This window comes from Chamaea fasciata, unplaced genomic scaffold, assembly GCF_029207755.1.
Source record: "Chamaea fasciata isolate MVZ Bird 193981 ecotype frontalis unplaced genomic scaffold, bChaFas1.0.hap1 SCAF_3, whole genome shotgun sequence".
Taxonomy (NCBI): Eukaryota; Metazoa; Chordata; class Aves; order Passeriformes; family Sylviidae; genus Chamaea; species Chamaea fasciata.
In genome coordinates, this window is record NW_027094088.1 from 87222418 (window position 1) to 87242676 (window position 20259).

The following is a 20259-nucleotide window of genomic DNA, read 5'->3' on the forward strand; positions in this document are numbered from 1 at the left end:
AACCAACTATGCAGAATCTCACATAAAAAAATAATCTTTTTTATTAAATGGCAAATAATTTTGACCCTGGACTCTGTCACAGAGTGTCTTATTAAAATGTGAATGACAATTTATTATTTCAGTTATTGAAAAAAACAAAGTATGTGTTCTCCTTAGTGGGCTGCAACATGTTGTAGATATTTGAAAATGAGATTTTATAAAATATGGTGAAAAAATAAATGGGAAATGCTTTCTTTATTAAATAGAGTTCAGTTGGTTTTAGACCTGAATTATTTATTTTCCCTCTACAAAATCCAGAATAAATAAAACTTCTCCATAATATCTGTAAATGTATTTTGAAAGACATTATTCTGTGCTGTGCCATGCCCTAGTTAGAAGCACTGTAATTAGTGTGCTTTAGTGTCTCTACTTAGAAAAGATTGCAATAGTGCACAAAACAAAAATAGAAGCAATTAAAGATTTCTTCAACTTCACTTCTGTTTTTAAAGTATCTTCTTTAAAAACAACTGAAATCACCAAGTTGGCATGGAGAAAAGTAATTGATTCTCAGTATACAGAGCTGAGAGTATACAGAGTTTTTGTCAAAGAATCATTACGAAGTAAACATCCTTCCTTTTTTCCACCTTGTATTAACTCTACTATCAAATTACTGGACCGCATTTTGGCACTTTATTTAACTGTTAAATCTGTGTCTTTCCTTTCTTTATCAGGAAAATAATTCTGATAGAAGTACAAAGCCATGTTTATGTTACAAAATCCACTAGTGTTTACTGAGAAATTAGTAGTTCTGAAGATATGTGGAAATAAAGAACTTTTGATTTTAACTTGCTAATCCAGACTCAGTTTTCCGACAGAAAACACCTAATTCTTACTTTTTCAGTCTTTGAAATACAAACTTAATTGACAGATCAGTCTGTTTATCTAAGGAACAGGAAAACATACCATTAAGGTCTGAAACTCAAATGGTCGGTTTTGTTAGCAGAGAACTTGACCCCATAAGAACACAACTGGTTATTTTGTCAAGACAAAGTGCAGCATGTTTACTGTATAGTATGTGCTCGTTGAAAGAGCATGGGTATTTCTCACAGTGAAGCATTTTTTTTAAAAATAATTAAACTATGCCTGCCTCAAAAACAATGTTGTTTCCCATGTTTTTGTTAGCAAGTGAAACAAAAATAATTTCCCCTTCCCAATATACGAATAGGAACAAAAGAATACAAGAGGAAATGTTGAAGGTAACTGCACCCACCTTTTCTAAAGACTTGTAATTGCATTTCTGTCCTAAAATGGGTCTCATTTTTTATTAAGGAGTTTATCAAGAGCTGCATTTGATGCAAAGTAGTTTCAGGAAGACATAAGAAAACTGTCAGGAGAATATTTGGAGAATTAAATGTATAAGCGTTATAAAGAACCCTAGAGAGATCCATTTTAAAAATTATTGCAGCCATTGAAAACCTTTCTTAATGAGTGCAGAAGACAAAGACATGTCAAAATTTATATATATTAGATTTTATTTATATTAAATTATTGTAAAACTCTAGACTTTTTTCCTAGTTAGGAAATTTTAAATTTTAAATTATTAAATTTTGGCCATAATGGATTTTTCTAGTGGTAGCTTGATATAGTAATGTTAACACAAGGAGATCACAGAAAATATCCAGCTTTCATATCCAGATTCAAAAACATCTGCCTCTTTTTAAGATCTCATGTTTTGCATGCCATCATTCTTTTTTTCCAAATGGGAAATAAGCTGTCAACCGAATGAAATGTTTCTAGCTTTTTGTCTCCTTACTATGGGATGTTCTATATCATTCCCATTTTGAAATTACTGTTCCAGACTGCAGCATCACATAGAAGTATATGTGTGTGTGTATATATATATATACATGCAGAAAATTTCCTTTGAGTTTTGAAGAGGGAGTTTTAATCCTTTATATAGTATAATTCTCAGCAAGGCTGCATACAAAGAGCTTCATAATTACAGCAAGAAATCTTAAGAGTTTTACTCCTTTGGTTTTGTGAGGCTTTTCTTACAACTAAAGTGGCTCTAATCACAGTGTCACAAAACCTGTATTTAATTCAAATTAATTGCTACACTTCCAGCTGAGTCTGTGCTGTTTGCAATATCATTAAGTTGATCAGCATGTTTTTAAAATGATAACTTTAAAGAATTACTGCTCTTGCCATTGGGTTGATGATGTAGCTGTCAATATGAATCTGGCAGATACCATGCAATAGACTAATTGCATCTGCATGCCAGAAGAATATCTTGACCTTTGATTATATATACCTGAGAGAAAAAAAAAATTACATATAATATTCATTACCTCAGTAAACAGAGAATTTTCCTACATTAAAAAGAAAATAATAATTTCTTTCCCTGCTAAAGAACCTGTATTGTTTGATTTTGTTCTGTGTTGAAGAAGAGAGAGAACTGATTTAACAAGACTCAGTGAAAAGCATTTAATGAATAATTAAAGTGAAACAGAACCTCAAGAAGTATACCCTCCTGTTTTGAAATCCAAGGGGAAATTTATTACTCTGTTTTCTTCACCTTTGTAAATATTTTTCTAGTCAACATTACATTTTGGAAAACCAAAATCCTAACTGAAATAAGACAAAAACAATAGATACTTTACTATTTTCTATTAAGTGGAAAGGAACAACAGAGTGAGAAGATATAATTTAGAACTTGGTGTAGTTTCCGTTACCTGTCCTGTTCCCCATTCCTTCAGTCCACTGTGTTCAGATGAAGTCCTACATTTATCACACTCCCAGGAAAGTCCAGCAAGAAGGACTCAGAACTGTTAGATTAAGACTTTTGAAGAAGCTGTACTGTAGGATTTACCACTGTTTAAAATGCCATGGTGAACTAATATATTTTAAAAATATGTTTTAATCAATAGCTATAGCTCTGATGTCAGCATTTGATTAATTGTTATGCAGGAAAATATCTCATTAAGAAATAAGGTTTGGTGTATGGTAAAACTTGAACTACAAACACATTCTTCAGTATTCAGTATACAAATTTCAGTGCATACAATTAAATAATCTCAGTACAATAGAATAAAGTGACACATTTTAGAGTAAAATGCTTTAGAATATGAAACACTTCTTTGCATGATGCCAGCAAGATTGTGAAAAGTAAACATAATTTAGATAATTTCTGAGTATCACAAAATTTAAACCTTCTATTCTTTTATTCATCCTTGACTTTTTCAATCTTCTTCCAGCTGGGTAAATTGAGCTGTTTGATTAGATTTTTTTTTATATCTAATTTTCTTTTTACAAGTTTATTCATCCTATACTATATATGCAGTTTGTCTGCAGGACCCAGCAGACAGTGCCATATAAAGTTAGTACTGTGATATACACAGTTTTCTGCAGCAATAATAGGCTTCTTTTACTAGAGAAAGAGGAGAAATACTTTTCCTCACCTTTCTACAACTCCAGAAGATCGGTGAATATATGCCCCAATTTCTTAGGGAATACCTCTGCAATAAGTTATACAACAGCTTTTCTGCAGAGAATAGAGGTGCATCTAAAATGTCAAAGTGAAACTAAATATACTTTCCAGCCATGTATGTGTGTATAGTTCACATTTCAATTGCGAAAAGGGATAATTAATACAGAATAATTGCTGTTAATATGCTTGGACTAATACTGATAAACATATATATATATTTATACAGAATATAGCTAGGTCATCTCCTAGCATAGGTTAGCATACACACATCTTCAGTCTGGTCTTTGCCTTTTTGCAGTCATTTTAAAGACACATTTATTGTGCATGGTTATTTACTCAATAACACAAGCCACACTATATCCTTAGTGCAGGCAGTTTATGCTGACAGCTTGACATCTACCCTGCCTGGACTGCTCAGCACCAACTGACTTACCCTCACTTCTGCTGTTTGAGACTGTTAGTGGTAAAACGTTGATAACAACACACTTCATCTATGACATAACTATTTGCATTTAAGCAACACATTCCTTCTTAGACTAAATTCCATACCTGTCTTTGCATCTCCATTTAGCATTCATTTCACAAATGCATCAAATTATCATGCAACATTAACTATGTTTAGACTCTGGAGTAGTAGCACACAATTATCTGCATGATATTTGTGGGAGCACAGTAATCCTCAAATGACTTGTGTTTGCTACTCACTGCTAAAATCCATGTTCATAGGAAAAGCACTGAGGTATTTGTTTTCTCTCTTAGTATCTCTTACCCTCAAAATATTGCTGGATGAAAGAGGGCATACGTGAAGCTAAGAAAACATGTTATTCCCGTTAACACTAACACAAAACTTTTTCATATGCTGTTCTCTGATGCCATACTTCTGCTTTCACTGTTCCCCCATTTTGTAAGGCTGACATTTCAGTCCTCAAGAAAGAGTCTGGGAAGGGGTCATTAACATCTCCTGGTCTCTACCAGGAGATCTCACACGCACACCCCAAATGGGCCATCCCAGAGCTGAAGCTGCAGCAGGAGAGGCAGCAATTACTGACTTGAGCACGGAGAATGACACCCAGATAGGCCATGGAGAGGCTGAGCCCCTGTGCTGAAATGTCAGTGCACAGCCAGCCAGGTCATCCCTCTGATAAGGACATAGTACAAGTTCCCTGAGCTAGAAATACACTTACAAATGGAAATTCTGGTATTGTATATATCAGTAAACAATTTTAAAAAAATTCTTTTAGAGAAACATTTACACTTTGAAGCAAATAAGACTGAAAATCAATCCATGCCTCAAAGCTTTTGATATCACATTCAGTATTTTAGTACTGCAGAAGATAATAATAAGATATTGAATTATACTAAAAATATAATAATAACAATAATATTAATAATTATAATAATGATAATAGTATACAGCACTTAATTATGCTGTTTTAAGAGATAACTGATACTAAATTAAAAGATATCCAGATATAATTTCACTGGGAAAAACAAAGATATTTTCATTCTAAGATGTTTTTGATTTCTTCAGACACCAAAGCATTGAAAAATAAGATATTCATGACACCATTGTTTGCAGTATGAAATCAGAAGATTCTACATCACATCTCTTTCTGTGCAGCTCTTTAATGGTCTCTGAAGATAAGCCATACAACTAGTAATAGTCAGAAAAGGACAGAAAATTCTTCATCCTCCCATTTTTGTTAAGAAGAGCTCTAAGTTAAATTTTCCATTCAATGCTAATGATAATAGCCACACTGTCAAAGAATGATTGAATAGTTGCATTTTTACAGTGCACACACTGCTTGTTACCATAAAAACAAATTACGGAAATAAAGTGATTAACTGCACCAGAAAGATTAATACGACTGGTTGTTTACCATATTATTGTAGGTAGATTCAGAAAATGTGCAACTAAAGGTAACTAAAAGCACACCTGCTTTTAATGTTTAAGCATAATGCAATTTTATGCAAGTCAGAATTTATATTTAGCTATAAATGTAAGTGTCTAACACCACCTGCACTCAGGCCCAATGCAGTCACTAACTCACTCCTGCACCAGAAGGATGGGGAAGAGAATTGGGAGGGTAAAAGTTAGAAAACTCATGGGTTGAGATAAAGACATTTAATTTGGAAATACAAAAGCCATGCAAACAAGCAAAGCAAAACAAGGAATGAACTTGCTGCTTCCCAGGGGCAGGCAGGTGTTCAGCCACCTCTAGGAGAGCAGGGCCCCAGCACACATAACAGGTACTTGGGAAGACAAATGGCATGAGTCAAAATGTCCCTTATTTTTTCTCCTTCTGCACACCTTATATGCTGAGCATGATGTCATGTGATATGGAATATCCCTTTGGTCAGTTTGGGTCATCTGTCTGGACTGTGTCTTCTCCCAGCCTCCCATGCAGCCCCAACTTCCTCACCAGGCTGGCAGTGCACAAAGCAGAAAAGGCCTTAGCTCTGTGTAAGCAATAACAAAAACATCTCTATGTTATGAACACTCTTTCCAGTATAAATCCAAAACTGTGGATTAAAACCAGAAGAATACGAGCACTAGCCACTGTGAAGATTAACTCTACCCCATCCAAAACCAGCAAAGTAACTGTATCACATTTTTGTGTACTCCATTCCTTTTAAAGTGAGAAACAGAATCAGCTGAAGCTCTCAAGAGAAGGCAAAGATTTCCTGTTTACTAAGAAGTGACTGAGGCTGGAAGAGATAATACAACAGCTATATATACTTGAGTCATTACTGCAGTAGCAAGGGATCTGTAGAGCAAAAATGGTGGTGATAAAGAGCTCACAACCACACTAAATGAGATATGGAGGGCTTACTTCAAGCAAGGTCTATTTTGGTCCATGGACTAAAAGCCCATTTGCAGTTGGTGTCCATTAGCTGTACTCCAAGCCACACAGTTCCTGATTTAGTTTCCATATGTCTACCATAAAAAATGCCGGCACAGTAAGCAAGGACAGAAGAAAAGAGCCACATGAGCATTCACTTCTGTTAAAAATAAAGGGAAAAATACTCTTTCTGCCAGATGGATCGATAGAGAAAATTACTATAATCAAGGCTTCTTTAACTTGTTAGTTCTTTCCATCTTCCAGATAGCATCTCTATGGGTCAAGAATTTTTATTACTGTAAAATTACCTCCTGTGTGAGGACACCTCTGGACATGATAAGGAGATCAATCAAAGACTATATTGCCAAGTACAAGGGATTTTCTAATTTTATGAGATGTGACTCAACTATGAGGTAATCCAGATTTGTTTTCATGCACACAGCAAAAGAAAACAAAAAGGTAGAAAGGGTAACATGAAAAAGTAATCTCCAGCCTTATACAATTTAGACGTCTGTCTAAATTTTGGAAAAAAAATATACTGAGCAATTTCTAGAAAATATATTGAACAATATCTATAGAATTCTATAGATTCCACTTTTCTTGGCGACAAAATTATAACTTTTTCTTGCTATTGATAAAGCACTTCTTTCCTGATTTTATAGCCAAACAGGTTGTAATATTGTTTCTTATTAGAGATACTATAGCAAGTAACCATTAAAAAAAAAAAACCCACTTTAAAATGCATAATATTCATATTTATAAGAGTTTTGTCTTTCAGTAATTTCATTTGAAGCCTAATATTAATATAGCTCCCAGTTTGTCCTATGCAAATAGCTAAGATTTTAATTTAAATATTGTTAGCAGTGCACGTGAAATGAAGCTACTTAGTGACTAATTAAAGGTAAAGAAGATTAGAAAAAAATTGTGATGCATTTGTGGGTAATTCGGAGGGAGAGTTATGTTAACATTATTAGTTATTATGGACCTACATAATCCAGACTAGCAATTTGGCTGGATTTTTTCCCCCCTTCTTTCATTTCAATAACAGGTGCATATGTCCCCTGGGTTACACTGGCACATTTTGTGAACTTGATATAGACAACTGCATTGGAAACCAGTGCTCTCAATATGGATTCTGCCAGAACCACTTGCATAATTACAGCTGTGTCTGTGTTCCTGGATATGAAGGACCCTTCTGTGAAGTTGAAATTAACGAATGCTCAAGTTCACCTTGCAAAAATGGAGCTACTTGTGTGGATTTAAGTGGCCACTTTTCTTGTCATTGTACTGCTGGGTTCAAAGGTGAGTTTTTTTCTTTTGAATTTCCATGTATTGCAGATGTGTTTGTCCTACTCTATGTAATCAATGTTTAATTACAATTAAATATAAATATGAATATGCATACATTTGCGATTGTATGATTCATAGGAGTTTTAACTTAATTAGCATTGAAATTCTTAGGTTGTGCCTCCTAACAGTTTCCCAGCTGACCTTCCCTCCACTAAATGTACAATTCTGAGTATTAGCTTTGATTCTGTTGGGAAAAAAATCAATGGAGTTCCAAGACACAATTTTAATTGTATTCTTTTCATTTCACAATTTTGCAGTCTTACATGTTGTGGCTTCAGTCATATTGTAGTGGTTTGAAAGCAAAACAAATGAGAGGCTCTAAGACAGAGATACAATTTATTAGGAAAAAAAAAAAAAAGAAAGAAAGTAAAATAAAATAGATGCAATATTACAAAAGACAACTGAAAGAGTCAGAATACAACCTGAGCAGAGTGATGGAAGCAGTCCTCATGAGGTGGTTTTCTTGAAGCAGTGATCCTGTAGAAAGGTCTGGTAGCTCAGGTCCTCTGGGAATTCAGTGGGTAAGCGTCCCTCTGGTGTTCAGAGTCTCAGCTTATATCCAGGCTGGAATGCTTGGTTTCTCTCTCTGGGCAGAGCATCTCACAATGGGATGGTGAGTCATGTGATAAGGCCTGATGGGCCCATTAACAGGAGGTAGTCCAGGAGGGGGTTATTTGTGAGTCGTGTGGCAAAGGTGCTGATGGGCCCATTAACAGAAGATAAGCCAGAGTGGGGGAGGCAGGGAGCACTGCCTCACCTGGTTTCAACAGTTCATGAAGATGGTGATAGAATATACTTCAACTCAGGACACATATACAGGTTGATAAGAATAAATGTTTTTGTACAGAACAGGAAAATGTAAGCTTGAGGAAGAATGAGATCAGCTGTATCATCTCTCATCACATATAGAACAAAATCAGCTATATTTGAGTGAGGTGTTCAGACTGCCCCTCTATACACTGGAGGGACATAGGCATGTCTGTCCTAGACATCTTTTCTACGAAGAGATGGCTGTAGATTTCTGCATTGCATTAGAAAAAGCCTACAAAACCTGACACTATGATTTCTTTTTGTACTGATTTCTGTTTTGTGTGAATAATAGTAATATTCAGACTACATGTGAGAGACAGAAAATACTTATGCATACAATAATACCAAAGTCTTGCATTTCCAGCCTTTAGTCTATATCATCAAGAACAAGCAATTAATTCTCAAAATGTTTCTTTGCTGACAATCTGTGTTATCACTAACAAAGGCAAAAATAGATAGCATAGTATGCACAGTGTCATTTGTACTAACTAAACATTAACTTACAGCTTCTTCTTCCAAGCTGCTGAGGGTTTTCCTCCAGTCCAGAGAGTGTGTGTAGTACTAGATTTTTAAGTCCCAGATCAACCACTGAAATATTAAGTAATTATAACTTCACTGTTTTTTTTTCATTATGCATTCTGACTAGCTACACATACTTTTAACATTTAAGCACCAACATTTTTAGTTTCAAATATGTTTATATTCATTTACATATTTCATTTACATACATTCATTTACACATTTATGTATGTGATATACACTCACAGATTTGTTGTCTTCAATTTTAGTTGATTATATAATCTCTTGGTCATTTGCTTACACATTTCATAGAAGATGCTACTTCCTTTTCATGTTCATTTATTAATAAATGTGCAATGAAACAGAGAATTGTCTCTGAAGTGACTTAAATTCCATTATGATAGCAGAACTGTATGTTTGAATATGAGTGAAGAAAACAGTACTTGGCTCACCTGTGCAAAATCTAAAACAATGTATTTCCATCTTGCTGCTTAAACTTCAAGCCTTATTTTGTACTTTGCTGGACTTCAGGGGGAACTTAAACTGCCCTGGTATCTTCTACGGGACAATTCTGTGGAGTATAAGATCTGCTTGGAAGAGTCCCATGGAATAAAACCCTCGAGGGAAGGGTCAAAGAAAATCTATCACAACATCTAAGCTCAAGAGCTATTTGTCTCAAAGAGTGGACAAAAAATACCAGATGGCCTGTATGGATGATCAAGGAACTCCTGGCCAAATTAAAAAAAAAAAAAAAAAAAAAAAAGAGGATGGAAGCAAGGACAGGTAACCTGGCAGGAAATAAAGAGACAATATCTGAGCATGCAGCAATAAGTTTAGGAAGGTCAAAGGTCAAGTTGAATATGTCAAGAAATTTGAAAGACGTCAAAAAGGGTTTCTATGAGTATGTAAGTGACAAGGGGAAAAGAAAGGAAAATGTAGTCAAATCCTTAATTGGACTGGACATGCAAAAGTTTGAGGTCATAAAAACTGCCTTCCTCTTAGTCTGTACTGGTAAGATTGTTCAAAGATCCACCATCCTGGAGACCAGAGAAAAAGTCTCAAGACAGTAAAACACCCTTGATGGATGAGACACATGTCAGGCAATAGTTAAGCAAGCTGGATATTTGTGTGCCCATGGGCCCTCTTTGGATGCACCCACAAATCATAGCATTATAAAATTTTATGGTCAATAAAGCTGAAAAAACCCTCTAAGATGACTCTGTCCAAATGTCAAGATATCATCACCCTATTAGCTGCTCAACCATATCCCATCCACATACCTTATGGACAGTTCCAGAGGTGGCAATTTCAACACTTCTTGGGGAACCTATGCCAATGCATGAGGACCCTTTTAGTGAAGGCTTTTTTCCTGATATCTATTCTAAACCTCCCCTGGCACAATGTGAAGCCATTTCCTCTCATCCTGTCACTTGCAAATTGGTAAAAGCGACTGACCCCCACCTGAGTACAACCTCCTTTCAAGTAGCTGTAGAGGTTAATAAGGTTCCCCCTCATTCATCTTTTCTCCAGCTTAACAACCCCAGCTCCTTCGGCTGCTCCTCATATAACTTGTGCTACAAGACCCTTCACCAGTTTTATTGCTTTTCTTCGGATATGTAATTCTGTGAAAGCTGGCAGATGTCATTGCAAAGTCACTGTCATTTAACATTAATAGATCATATTGTTTAGCAGAAGCACCCAAAGAATGGAGGAGAGCAAATGTCACTTTTCCAGAAGGGAAAAAATGAAGTCATGGAAAACTCCAAGCAGCTCACTGTTGCCTTGATCCTTATTAAGATAATGGAGCAGTTAATCCTGGAAATCATGAATAACAAGAAAATTATCTGCAGTAATTAGCATGGTTTCAGCAAGGGTTGGTCATACTTGACCAATGTGATAAACTTCCAAAGTGAAATGACTGGCTTGTAGATGGGGGGTGAGCAGTGTGTATTGTCTACCTTGATATTAGCAAAGCTTTCTGCGTGATCTTCCACAAGATCCTCATGAAAAAGATGATAGAGTAGAGTCTGGATAAGTAGACAGTGAGGTGAACTGCAAATTGGATGAGTGGCCAAGCCCAGATGAAGATGTTTGTCATGGAGTAAACCTTTACAAGAGTTCACCAGTGGTGTACTCCAGGAGTTAATTGAGGATCCAGTCCTTTTTAACTTATTAATGATCTGAACAATAACCTTATTAGTGATCTGACCAATGGGGCAAAGTGCACTCTCATCAAGTTTGCAGAAGACACAGGCATGGGAGGAGTGGCTGATACACCACAGGTTTGTGCTGCCACCCAGAGGGTCCAATACAGGCTTGAGAAATGTGCTGACAAAAGCCTCATGAAGTTCAACAGGGGTAACTGCCAAATGCTGCACCTTGGAGGAATAACTCCATGCACCAGTGGATACCATGGACTATCAGCTTGTAGCCAGCTTTGCAGGGGAGAACCTGGAGGTCTTTGTGGACATAAAGTTGAATGTGAGGCAGCAGTGTGTCCTTGTTCGTAGAAAGCAAATACCTGGGCTGCACCATGAGATGTTTTGTCAGCAGGTCAAGGAAAGTGATGCTTTCCCTCAGCACAGGCACTGAGGCTGTATCTGTAGTTCTGGGTTCCCCAGGAAGAGAGTCATGGACATGCTGGAGAGAGGACAGTAAAGACACTAGGATGATTAAGGGACTGGAGCATTTCTTCTATGAGGAAAGGCTGAGGAAGCTGAAACTCTTCAGCATGAAGAAGAAAGGCTCAGAGAGGGATCTTATCAATGTATACAAGTATCTGAAGGGAGGGTGTACAGAAGATGGAACCAGGCTCTTTTCACTAGTGCTCAGTGACAGAACCAGAGGCAGTGGACACAAAGGGAAACACAGATGCTGCTGTCTGGACATCAGGAAATATTTATTACTGTGAGAGTGACTGCACACTGCCACAGATTCATCATGGGGGTTATGGAGTCTCCATCCTTGGAGATATTCAGAAGCCATGTGCACATGGTTCTGTGAACCTGGCTCGGGGTGTTCCTGCAGGAGGATTGGACAAAATGACCTTCGAGATCACTTCCAATCTCAACCATTCTGTGACTGTTACTGTGAGGATTCGCTTATATAAATGATATAATTATATATTACGGGAAAAGACTTTTAAAAAAAATCTTTGTTTTATCATACAATGAGATATTATATAATGGATTTCCATAGAAGCATATTTGAAGAAAAAAGAAATGTCATAATATTACCCATTAGGTGTGAGTCATTACCAAATGTACTGAATAAATTTTCTAATTTTTCAGAGTATAAACCACAAACAGTTAATAAAAGGCTGTTTAAACTTATAAAAATGTTATCACTACCCTAGCAATTACATTTTCATAGTCTCTGAGGGTTTATGATCCTGGGATATTTTCCAGTACAAAACAGATTTTAAGTTCAGTCATAACTGCATGTTATGAATCAGTGATTTGTATCTGTGTGTACAACTAAAACTCCCACTTTTATTCTTATCTCATTTTTGTGTGTTTGTTATGTTGTTTCTCTGTCATTTAGCTTTTTAACAAATCCACATGTACTCCATTTTTCTTCATAAATAATAAATTCACATTCAGATAAAATATCAAAATACCCTCCACTGTCTGTAAGAGAACTTAACACACGTCAAACTTGGAAGTCTGCAGTATGATTTTAAAGATTAAATTAATAACTTTTTACACTTTTTTAACTTTTGGTCATGCGGTGACCCTCTATATTGCCATTTCTGGTTCAGTATTCTAATGTAGCATAATGCTTCAGAGTAATTCCCAGTTCACATCCAGAATAATCCCTAGTCTCTCCTTTCTCCCATATCTTTATGTTCAGCATCAAATACTTCCAGATTTCAGGACAACTAGTAAGCCTAAATAAATAGCAGTCTGTTTATTTCTGGTTTAAAGGAAGCCTTTCTTGGAATTATTTGGAAAAAATCCCATATTTATCTAAATGTCTCTTTCTTTAAAACTTTTTTCTGCCTAGATGACTGTAAAAATGTGAAGGCAGTTACTGAGAACTCTAAGCAGATTGGCAATGTTGCCTCGTTGGTTTGTCTTGAGGGTTTGTATCTATATAATATTGATTGTAGAGTTAAGATTAGTGAAATCTCTTCATTCTGAATATAAACTGTACCCCACATAGCAAAGTATGATCCATCATTGCTTCACCTGTGTGTAATTAATAATTAACAGTATTAACGCTTATCACTAAAGTAGGTCTCACAGTGACTTCTGGAGTTTGACATTCATATATTCTCTATTTCATGCTCTTCAGCATTCCTCTTTTTGCCCAGAAAGAGAAAAATGGCATGCGCTTTTTGAAATCATTCCATTGCTTTAAATTTCTGGGCTTTGTTTTTACTTTTTTATTCCACAAAACACAGGGGAATCCATGTGATATCTAGAGTCTGAGGAAATATTTAGTGTTTGTATTTTCAGTACATTATTATTTGGTTTTACACTCTTGGATGCTTTTAAATAGTTTCCCCCTTCTGTAATAGGTGTGAATAGTATATCCTACATTGTAAGCACAGAGTTGGTGGTGACTGGGGATTAGGCTGTGGCCAAGCCTCATCCCTAATGGGCTACAACTGTGTAGGGCAGGTGGACAGTACTGAAGACAAAGGAACATGGAATGCTGGGGTGTACTGACCAAACACAAAAGTGTAGAGAGGGCACACAGTTGTAATACACGTAAGATGAAGGGTATAAAAGGCTGTACTGAAAGGCAACCAAATGCTGATTCTTGGAGCCTTATTTGGTGTCAGTTGTACCCTCTTTATCAATTTATGCTGTCAAGTAAAACAAATCTTGAAGGAAAGTACTTGAAGTTATGTGAAAGCCAACCCTTTTTGACACAAGTAAGTTTAAGAAGACTTAATCTCTTATACAAATCAAGTCAAGAACAGCTGATGGACACCTTAACACATTATGTGGATTGAACCTATTTACAGGGAGCAGTAAGATCGAGGCCGTTCCATGAGAGGACTCACAAACTAGAATCCAAATTTAACCTCAGTACAGCACTGCCATCAGTAAGGAAGGCACAGTTGTGCAGCATCAAAACAGGGAAGTCAGGACCAGGGTCTGGTAACAGGGTCCCTGACAAACCCCAGACACCACAAGCAATGGACCTGACCCAGGGTCCAGCTAGGGGAGCAAGTAAGAAGCATCAGAAGACAGAACAAGAGACAAATCTGGTATTTACATACAAGCAATCCATCCAAAAAGAAGAAGAAAAGATCTTTACAAGATCACTCTTGAGACAGGGAGGGAGGAAGGATTGGAAACTACAACATCTACAAAATAGTTCAGGCCAGATCAGGGTGTCCACGGCTGAACTCATTGACAATGGGCAGGGTGTGTAGGAAGGACCTCGATGGGTCTGCTTCAGTCAGCTTGGGTATATTAGTGCTCTAAGGGCTCTGATAGCCACTTTATAGGAATCCCCTGAAGCATGATCATCTGGAAAATTGAAATCATTAGTTTTGCTGAAAAAGGAAGGCAAACGGGTTCTTTTTTCCCTGCACCGGGTCTGCATTTGTAACACCTGCTTCCATTTCCATTCATACTCTTCCTATCTTGATAGGACTTGGCCATCCTGGAAGAACAGCTCATGTCTGCTCCCACATTTCCACCACAAACCACTGGATTTGTTGCTCAGGGCATTGGGTAGTGCAACCTTTTCAGGGTCTCTGGCTGGCTTTTTCTGCTAGGGAAGATTGATTTTTGCTGGCACATTGTGCCAGTGCAGCCTGTCAGATGTACAATGTAATCCCATCGACATAGATGAGCTGGACTCTGGGCAGTTTACATTTGAAGAGTCACAGACTTTCTCTGAGTTAAACTCTTTCATGGGAGCTAAGAGGATGGAGTAGTTTGACACATTGCATAAATTATTTTCAATCCATAATAGGCATTCACAGAAAGAGTACTCTATATGAGGTAAATAAAAATTAGATTTGATTTGGATTTTTAACTACTACAATATCTTACACAGAAAAGATCTTGAAGAAAATTAGAAAATTATCAAGTGTGTAGAACAACAAAGTTGAGAAAAATAAATGTCTATCAAGTTCACTAAAGCCTCATCTGGACTGTCTTTCTTTTTGATAACCACATTTTCTGCAAAGTCAGCAGAAGCATACCTCAGCTTGATACATCTCTTATCTAACAGAATAACTTACGTTGCTTAGCAAGCAACAAAATTACACAACTCGATATCAGGTACAGGACTGGAATGCTTTTCAATTATGCACATTTTATAAAATGGTGGACAATATAATGGGTGTTGTGAAGACAATCCTCAAATACACTGTTAATACTTAGGCTACTTCTTTAACTTTATAAAACCCTTGCGGTTTGGTTTTCTTTTTTCTTTTTTTTCTTTTTTCTTTTTTCTTTTTTCTTTTTTCTTTTTTCTTTTTTCTTTTTTCTTTTTTCTTTTTTCTTTTTTCTTTTTTCTTTTTTCTTTTTTCATTTTTCTTTTTTCTTTTTTCTTTTTTCTTTTTTCTTTTTTCTTTTTTCTTTTTTCTTTTTTCTTTTCCTTTAAATAGTACATCAGTAAGTTTACATTAAGAAGAATTTTAAGCAATTTGCTTTTCATCTGATCTCAGAATAGAAAGATTAATTTTATGTCATGAATATCTCCTCAAGTAAGGAGTTTTACTTCAAAAAATATTCTTATACATCCTTTTCTTAGTTGTGGTCATTCTGTGTGCCTTCAAGTTGTCAAACTTTATATTTCATTTTGCCTATAAAACAAAAGTTGGTATAAAAGTATTTTAAAAAAATTGTATTTTTATCTTTTTGCATGTGTTTTGTGATTCAGACAGAAATATTATAGTGGTGGTGGCACTTAATAAGAGATACTTTAAATACAATGTGTATTACATTAAGAAAATAAGCTCTCAAATTATTTCAGTTTTATTCTAATTTCTGAATGAATTTCAGACAATTATTCTAATGTCTGAATATTTTTTGAGGACAGTTTGAAATAAAACTTATTTCAATATCAAAAAACCCTCAGTTTTGTGGATATCCTACAAAACCTAAAAAAAGCTCAAAAAGTTCAGATAAAGTTCAAAGTTAATGTCTTTAAGTTAAGGAGAAAAAAGACGTCCAAATTTTGAAAGGTACAAACTTTAAATTTAGTGATCCTACAGAATTACACTTCTGAAAGTAAAGAATACTCAATTAGACTTCATCAATTAGACTTATGAAACAAATTTTTTTGTCATCTTTCATCTGCAGTTATATTTACGTGAGAATATCAGAGTTTCTCCATTTGCTAAAATAGCATGACTATTTTAAAGAGAGTAAGTGATATCAGTAACACGGGAGGAGGATTAAAAATTTCTTGGCTAATTTTTTTAGCAGTCACCTTCTCATGTCCTTACGTTCTTCTCAAAACCTTTGTGCTCCTGCAGAATACTGTCTTGTGTATCATCAATATGCTGCTAGAAATAGTTGCTGTTAAAGATCAGGCAATGCAATCTCCAGAAGTGAAAGACTTTCCTGTAATTCTCTGTTATATATTTGAGAACACTGCAATTTTATACAGCATAAAGTATTCTATAGCATTAATAGAAGTAGAGTTGGCTCATGGTAATTTTTAACATTTTCTTTGTACTTCAGAATTGGTGATGTGATGCTTTTAAAGAGTGTAGGAATTCAGACCTTGAGCTATGATTTATTAAATAGCTAATTTAATATTATGTTTTATTAGTAATTATGTTTGGATGTGTTGTATTACTTTTAACCTTTAAAGTATAAACCAAAAAAGAAATTAATATTAACATACTTTGATGTTGAAAGTAATTTGTAGCCAATTAGCAATTTTTATCTGACTTTCAAAGAAGGTTCTCATCATACATTTCAAATGCCTAGTGGAGAGGAGCTCCATACTGAAAAAAAAAAAAAAAAAAAAAAAAAGGCTTCTCTGTGTCTGTCCAGCTTTTTTCATGTCTCAAATGCTCAGAAAATATGGTCTCACAATAGCTTCATAGATATCTTGATTCTCTCTGAAATTTTTTTAAAATACTGCCCACATATTACCTTTGTACTCTGAGAACATGAATTCCTAAATTCCCCCTTGCATATTATCTTGGATATCATCAGTAAATGAGGATGATCTCATTCTATTATTTCCCTTGAAACTGCATTTGCTTTAACCTTTAAAAATTTGAGGGAGGCGAAAGAATCTGTTTCAATAAGTTTTTCTAGTACATGCCTCAGCTTGCCTATGGCTTGTGGCCAGATAATTTACTTCTGCAGGAAACCCTGTTTGTGTTATTTGTGCTGCTCTCCACCTGCTTATCCAGAGGAAGAGAACAGATGCCAATGCATTTTCATTTATCTCCCTCAAAAGAGATCCACGATAATCAGGGATCTGAACTGGAAAGCATAAGAAATGCAGAATACCAGAATTAGATGAGCAAGGTTGTATATAGTGTCATTACCTTATCAGCACTTTAAAGAAAATTTTTAAAAAATTAAAGAACTTAGAAATTAATTTTTATGTTGGCCAGTCCTTGCTGTATTGCTCATTGCTGTCATGGCATATGTTAGACAACACTCAGCAGCTGCTCTTAGCAGAAAGCTTTTTAGTTTACTGAGTTACCTATACTCTTCCTGGACTAAGCTTTTTCTCCCCTTTTCATCCATATATCTTCAAATCTTATGGAAAATGCAGAACACATTTAGAGGCAGAAAAAATGCAATAGGAGCCCTTTTATCACAAGTTTATGTGTGGAAGAGAATCTTGCTGCTTCTCCAATGAAGACCTTTTGTATCTAGTAGATACAGGATTTGACAGCCAAGAGTCATGGTTCGTATGATTCTAAGAGAGGGCGTGTAGGTGTGCTGCAGAGAAGAGACCAAATTATTTTCACCATGAAAAGAATTCAGAGGTATATCAGCATATGGCTTATTTTATATTCTGCTGCAAGATACACAGAAAGTCCAGCATGCTTTCCACAATGCTGACTTGTTATAACCACTTAATGTGATTAACTCCCATATTCTTATGGCTGGATGTAGTGGGTTGACCCTGGCTGGACACCAGCCACTCACCAAATCCTCTCTATCACTCCCCTCTACAACTGGACAGGGGAGAGAAGATATAACAAAGGGTTCATGGGCTGAGACAAGGAGAGATCAATGACCAAATACCATCACAGGCAAAACAGCCTAGAATTAGAGATATTAATTGAATGCATTATTAATAAAATCAGAGCATGATAATGAGAAGTAAAATAAGACTCTTAAAGACACTTTCCCTCATCCATCCCTCATTCCCAGTTCTATTTGGTCCCTGCCAACAGCACAGGGAGACAGGGAAAGGGGGTTATGGTCAGTTCATCATCTGTGTCTTCTCCTTCTGTTCAGGAAGAGGAATCCTTTCACTGCTTCATCATGGGGTTCTTCCACCAACAGGAAATATTTCTCCATGAACTTCTCCAACATGAGTTCATCCCAAGGGAAATAGTTTCCCACAAGCTACTTCAGCATGGGTCATTCTTCCATGCCGTGCAGTCCTTCAAGAAAAGGCTGCTCCAGTGTGGTCCCCTACATGGTAACAAGTCCTACCAAGAACCCTGCTCCAGCGTGGGGTCCTCTGTCCACGGGTCTGCAGGTCCCTTCCAGGAGCCTTTTCCAGCATGGACCTCCCACAGGTTCACAACTTCCTTTCAGGAATCCATCTGCTCTGGCATGGGTGTCCTCCATGGGGTAAAGATAGATCTCTGAGTCCCCTGGCCCTCCATGGGCTGCAGGGGCACAGCTGCCTCACCATGGGCTGCACCAGGGGCTGCAGGGGAATCTCAGCCCTGACACCTGGAGGACCTTCTGCCCCTCTTTCTGCTCTGACCTTGATGTCTGCAGAGCTGTCCCCCTCATGTATTCTCACTCAGCTGTTCTCTGGCTGCAGTTTCACCACTGCAAGAACTTTTTTTTCCTTCTTCTTAAATGTGTTACCATCGAGGTGTTACCACCATCTCTGATTGGTACACCCAGCCTCAGCCAGCAGCACTTTGTCTTGGACTTGGCTGGTGTTGGCTTCTTGGACATGGAGGAAGCTTCTGGCACCTTCACACAGAGGCCACCCTTGTGCTCCTCCTTCTACCAAAACCTGGCCACACAAACCCAATACACTGGAAATAGCTTTTCCTGTTACATATCAAAGTAATCCCTTTTGTAGATTACAAATCAACACTTCACCATACTTCCTAGCTTTGCTCTTAATTATTTCATCCCCTTTTATCTGCATTTTACCTCATTAAATGTTCTTTAGTAATTTGATCTTACTCCTACTTTGTATTTCATGGAAGAAGAGAAATGTCTAAAATTACAGTACTGACAGCTTGTTGTAGGACATAGGATGAACTGTTCTATTACAAATAAATGTCTGTAAATTAGTGTTGGCCTGATTCTCATATGCAATACTTCACAACACTGTTTCAAAGGTGTCAGAGAGCAAAATGAAAGAAAACTATTGACAAAACTGGACAAAAATTTGCTTGAATGCTGTAGACTTTTATACTGGAAAAAAAACCCTTCAGGATTATGTATAACCTCAGTAGGAAACCTTTCTATTTTCCTGATTGTAATGCTTCCAACTTTGCCCATCAATTGGTCTGCCCTGTAACCAATGAAGCAGAAAAACTCATGACACACCGGGAGTCCATCAGTAGTCCTGTGTATGCAGTGTACCATGGCCAGTGGGGTCACCATGTAGACTGTGACAACTCCATAGACTTTTTTCATTACAACTATACCTCTATGATTTGAACATGTCAACGCATTTGTCCTTTTTTTTTTCAATTCAAATTTTCAGGAGAAACATGTTCTGTTCGCATCAATGAGTGCCAAGACAGACCCTGCTGGAACGGAGGAACCTGTGAAGGGGACATAAGTGACTTCAAATGCAATTGCCCCTTTGGTAAGCATTTATACTTTTTATATAATTGCTACGTTGGCACAATATTGGAGCCTCTCATTTGCTACTCAAGTGCAATAAAGCTCTGTACAATGTAAGCATTCTGCTTGCATTTTGAAATGTACAGAGTTAGTTATTTAGACTAATAAAAAATTAAATTTTCTCTAATTTGTCATAAGAAATTATTATAAATTATAGATTACTTAGATAAAAAGTACTTGTAGTACTGAAAGATACTGGGAAAGAAATATGACAGAACTGAAGATTTTAAATTATTTAGTGTATATTTGTATACACACCTTACAGCAACAC

General features: G+C 36.4%; 1 protein-coding gene across 1 annotated transcript in view; it reads left to right on the forward strand.

Moving 5' to 3' along the window:
- The window catches only part of EYS (eyes shut homolog), a 742046-nt gene that overhangs the window by 89419 nt on the left and 632368 nt on the right, over positions 1 to 20259 (forward strand). The window contains exons 10-11 of the mRNA XM_066180316.1: positions 7358 to 7611; positions 19846 to 19950. Coding sequence (XP_066036413.1) covers positions 7358 to 7611; positions 19846 to 19950 — 359 coding nt within the window. The remainder of the gene's footprint in view (positions 1 to 7357; positions 7612 to 19845; positions 19951 to 20259) is intronic.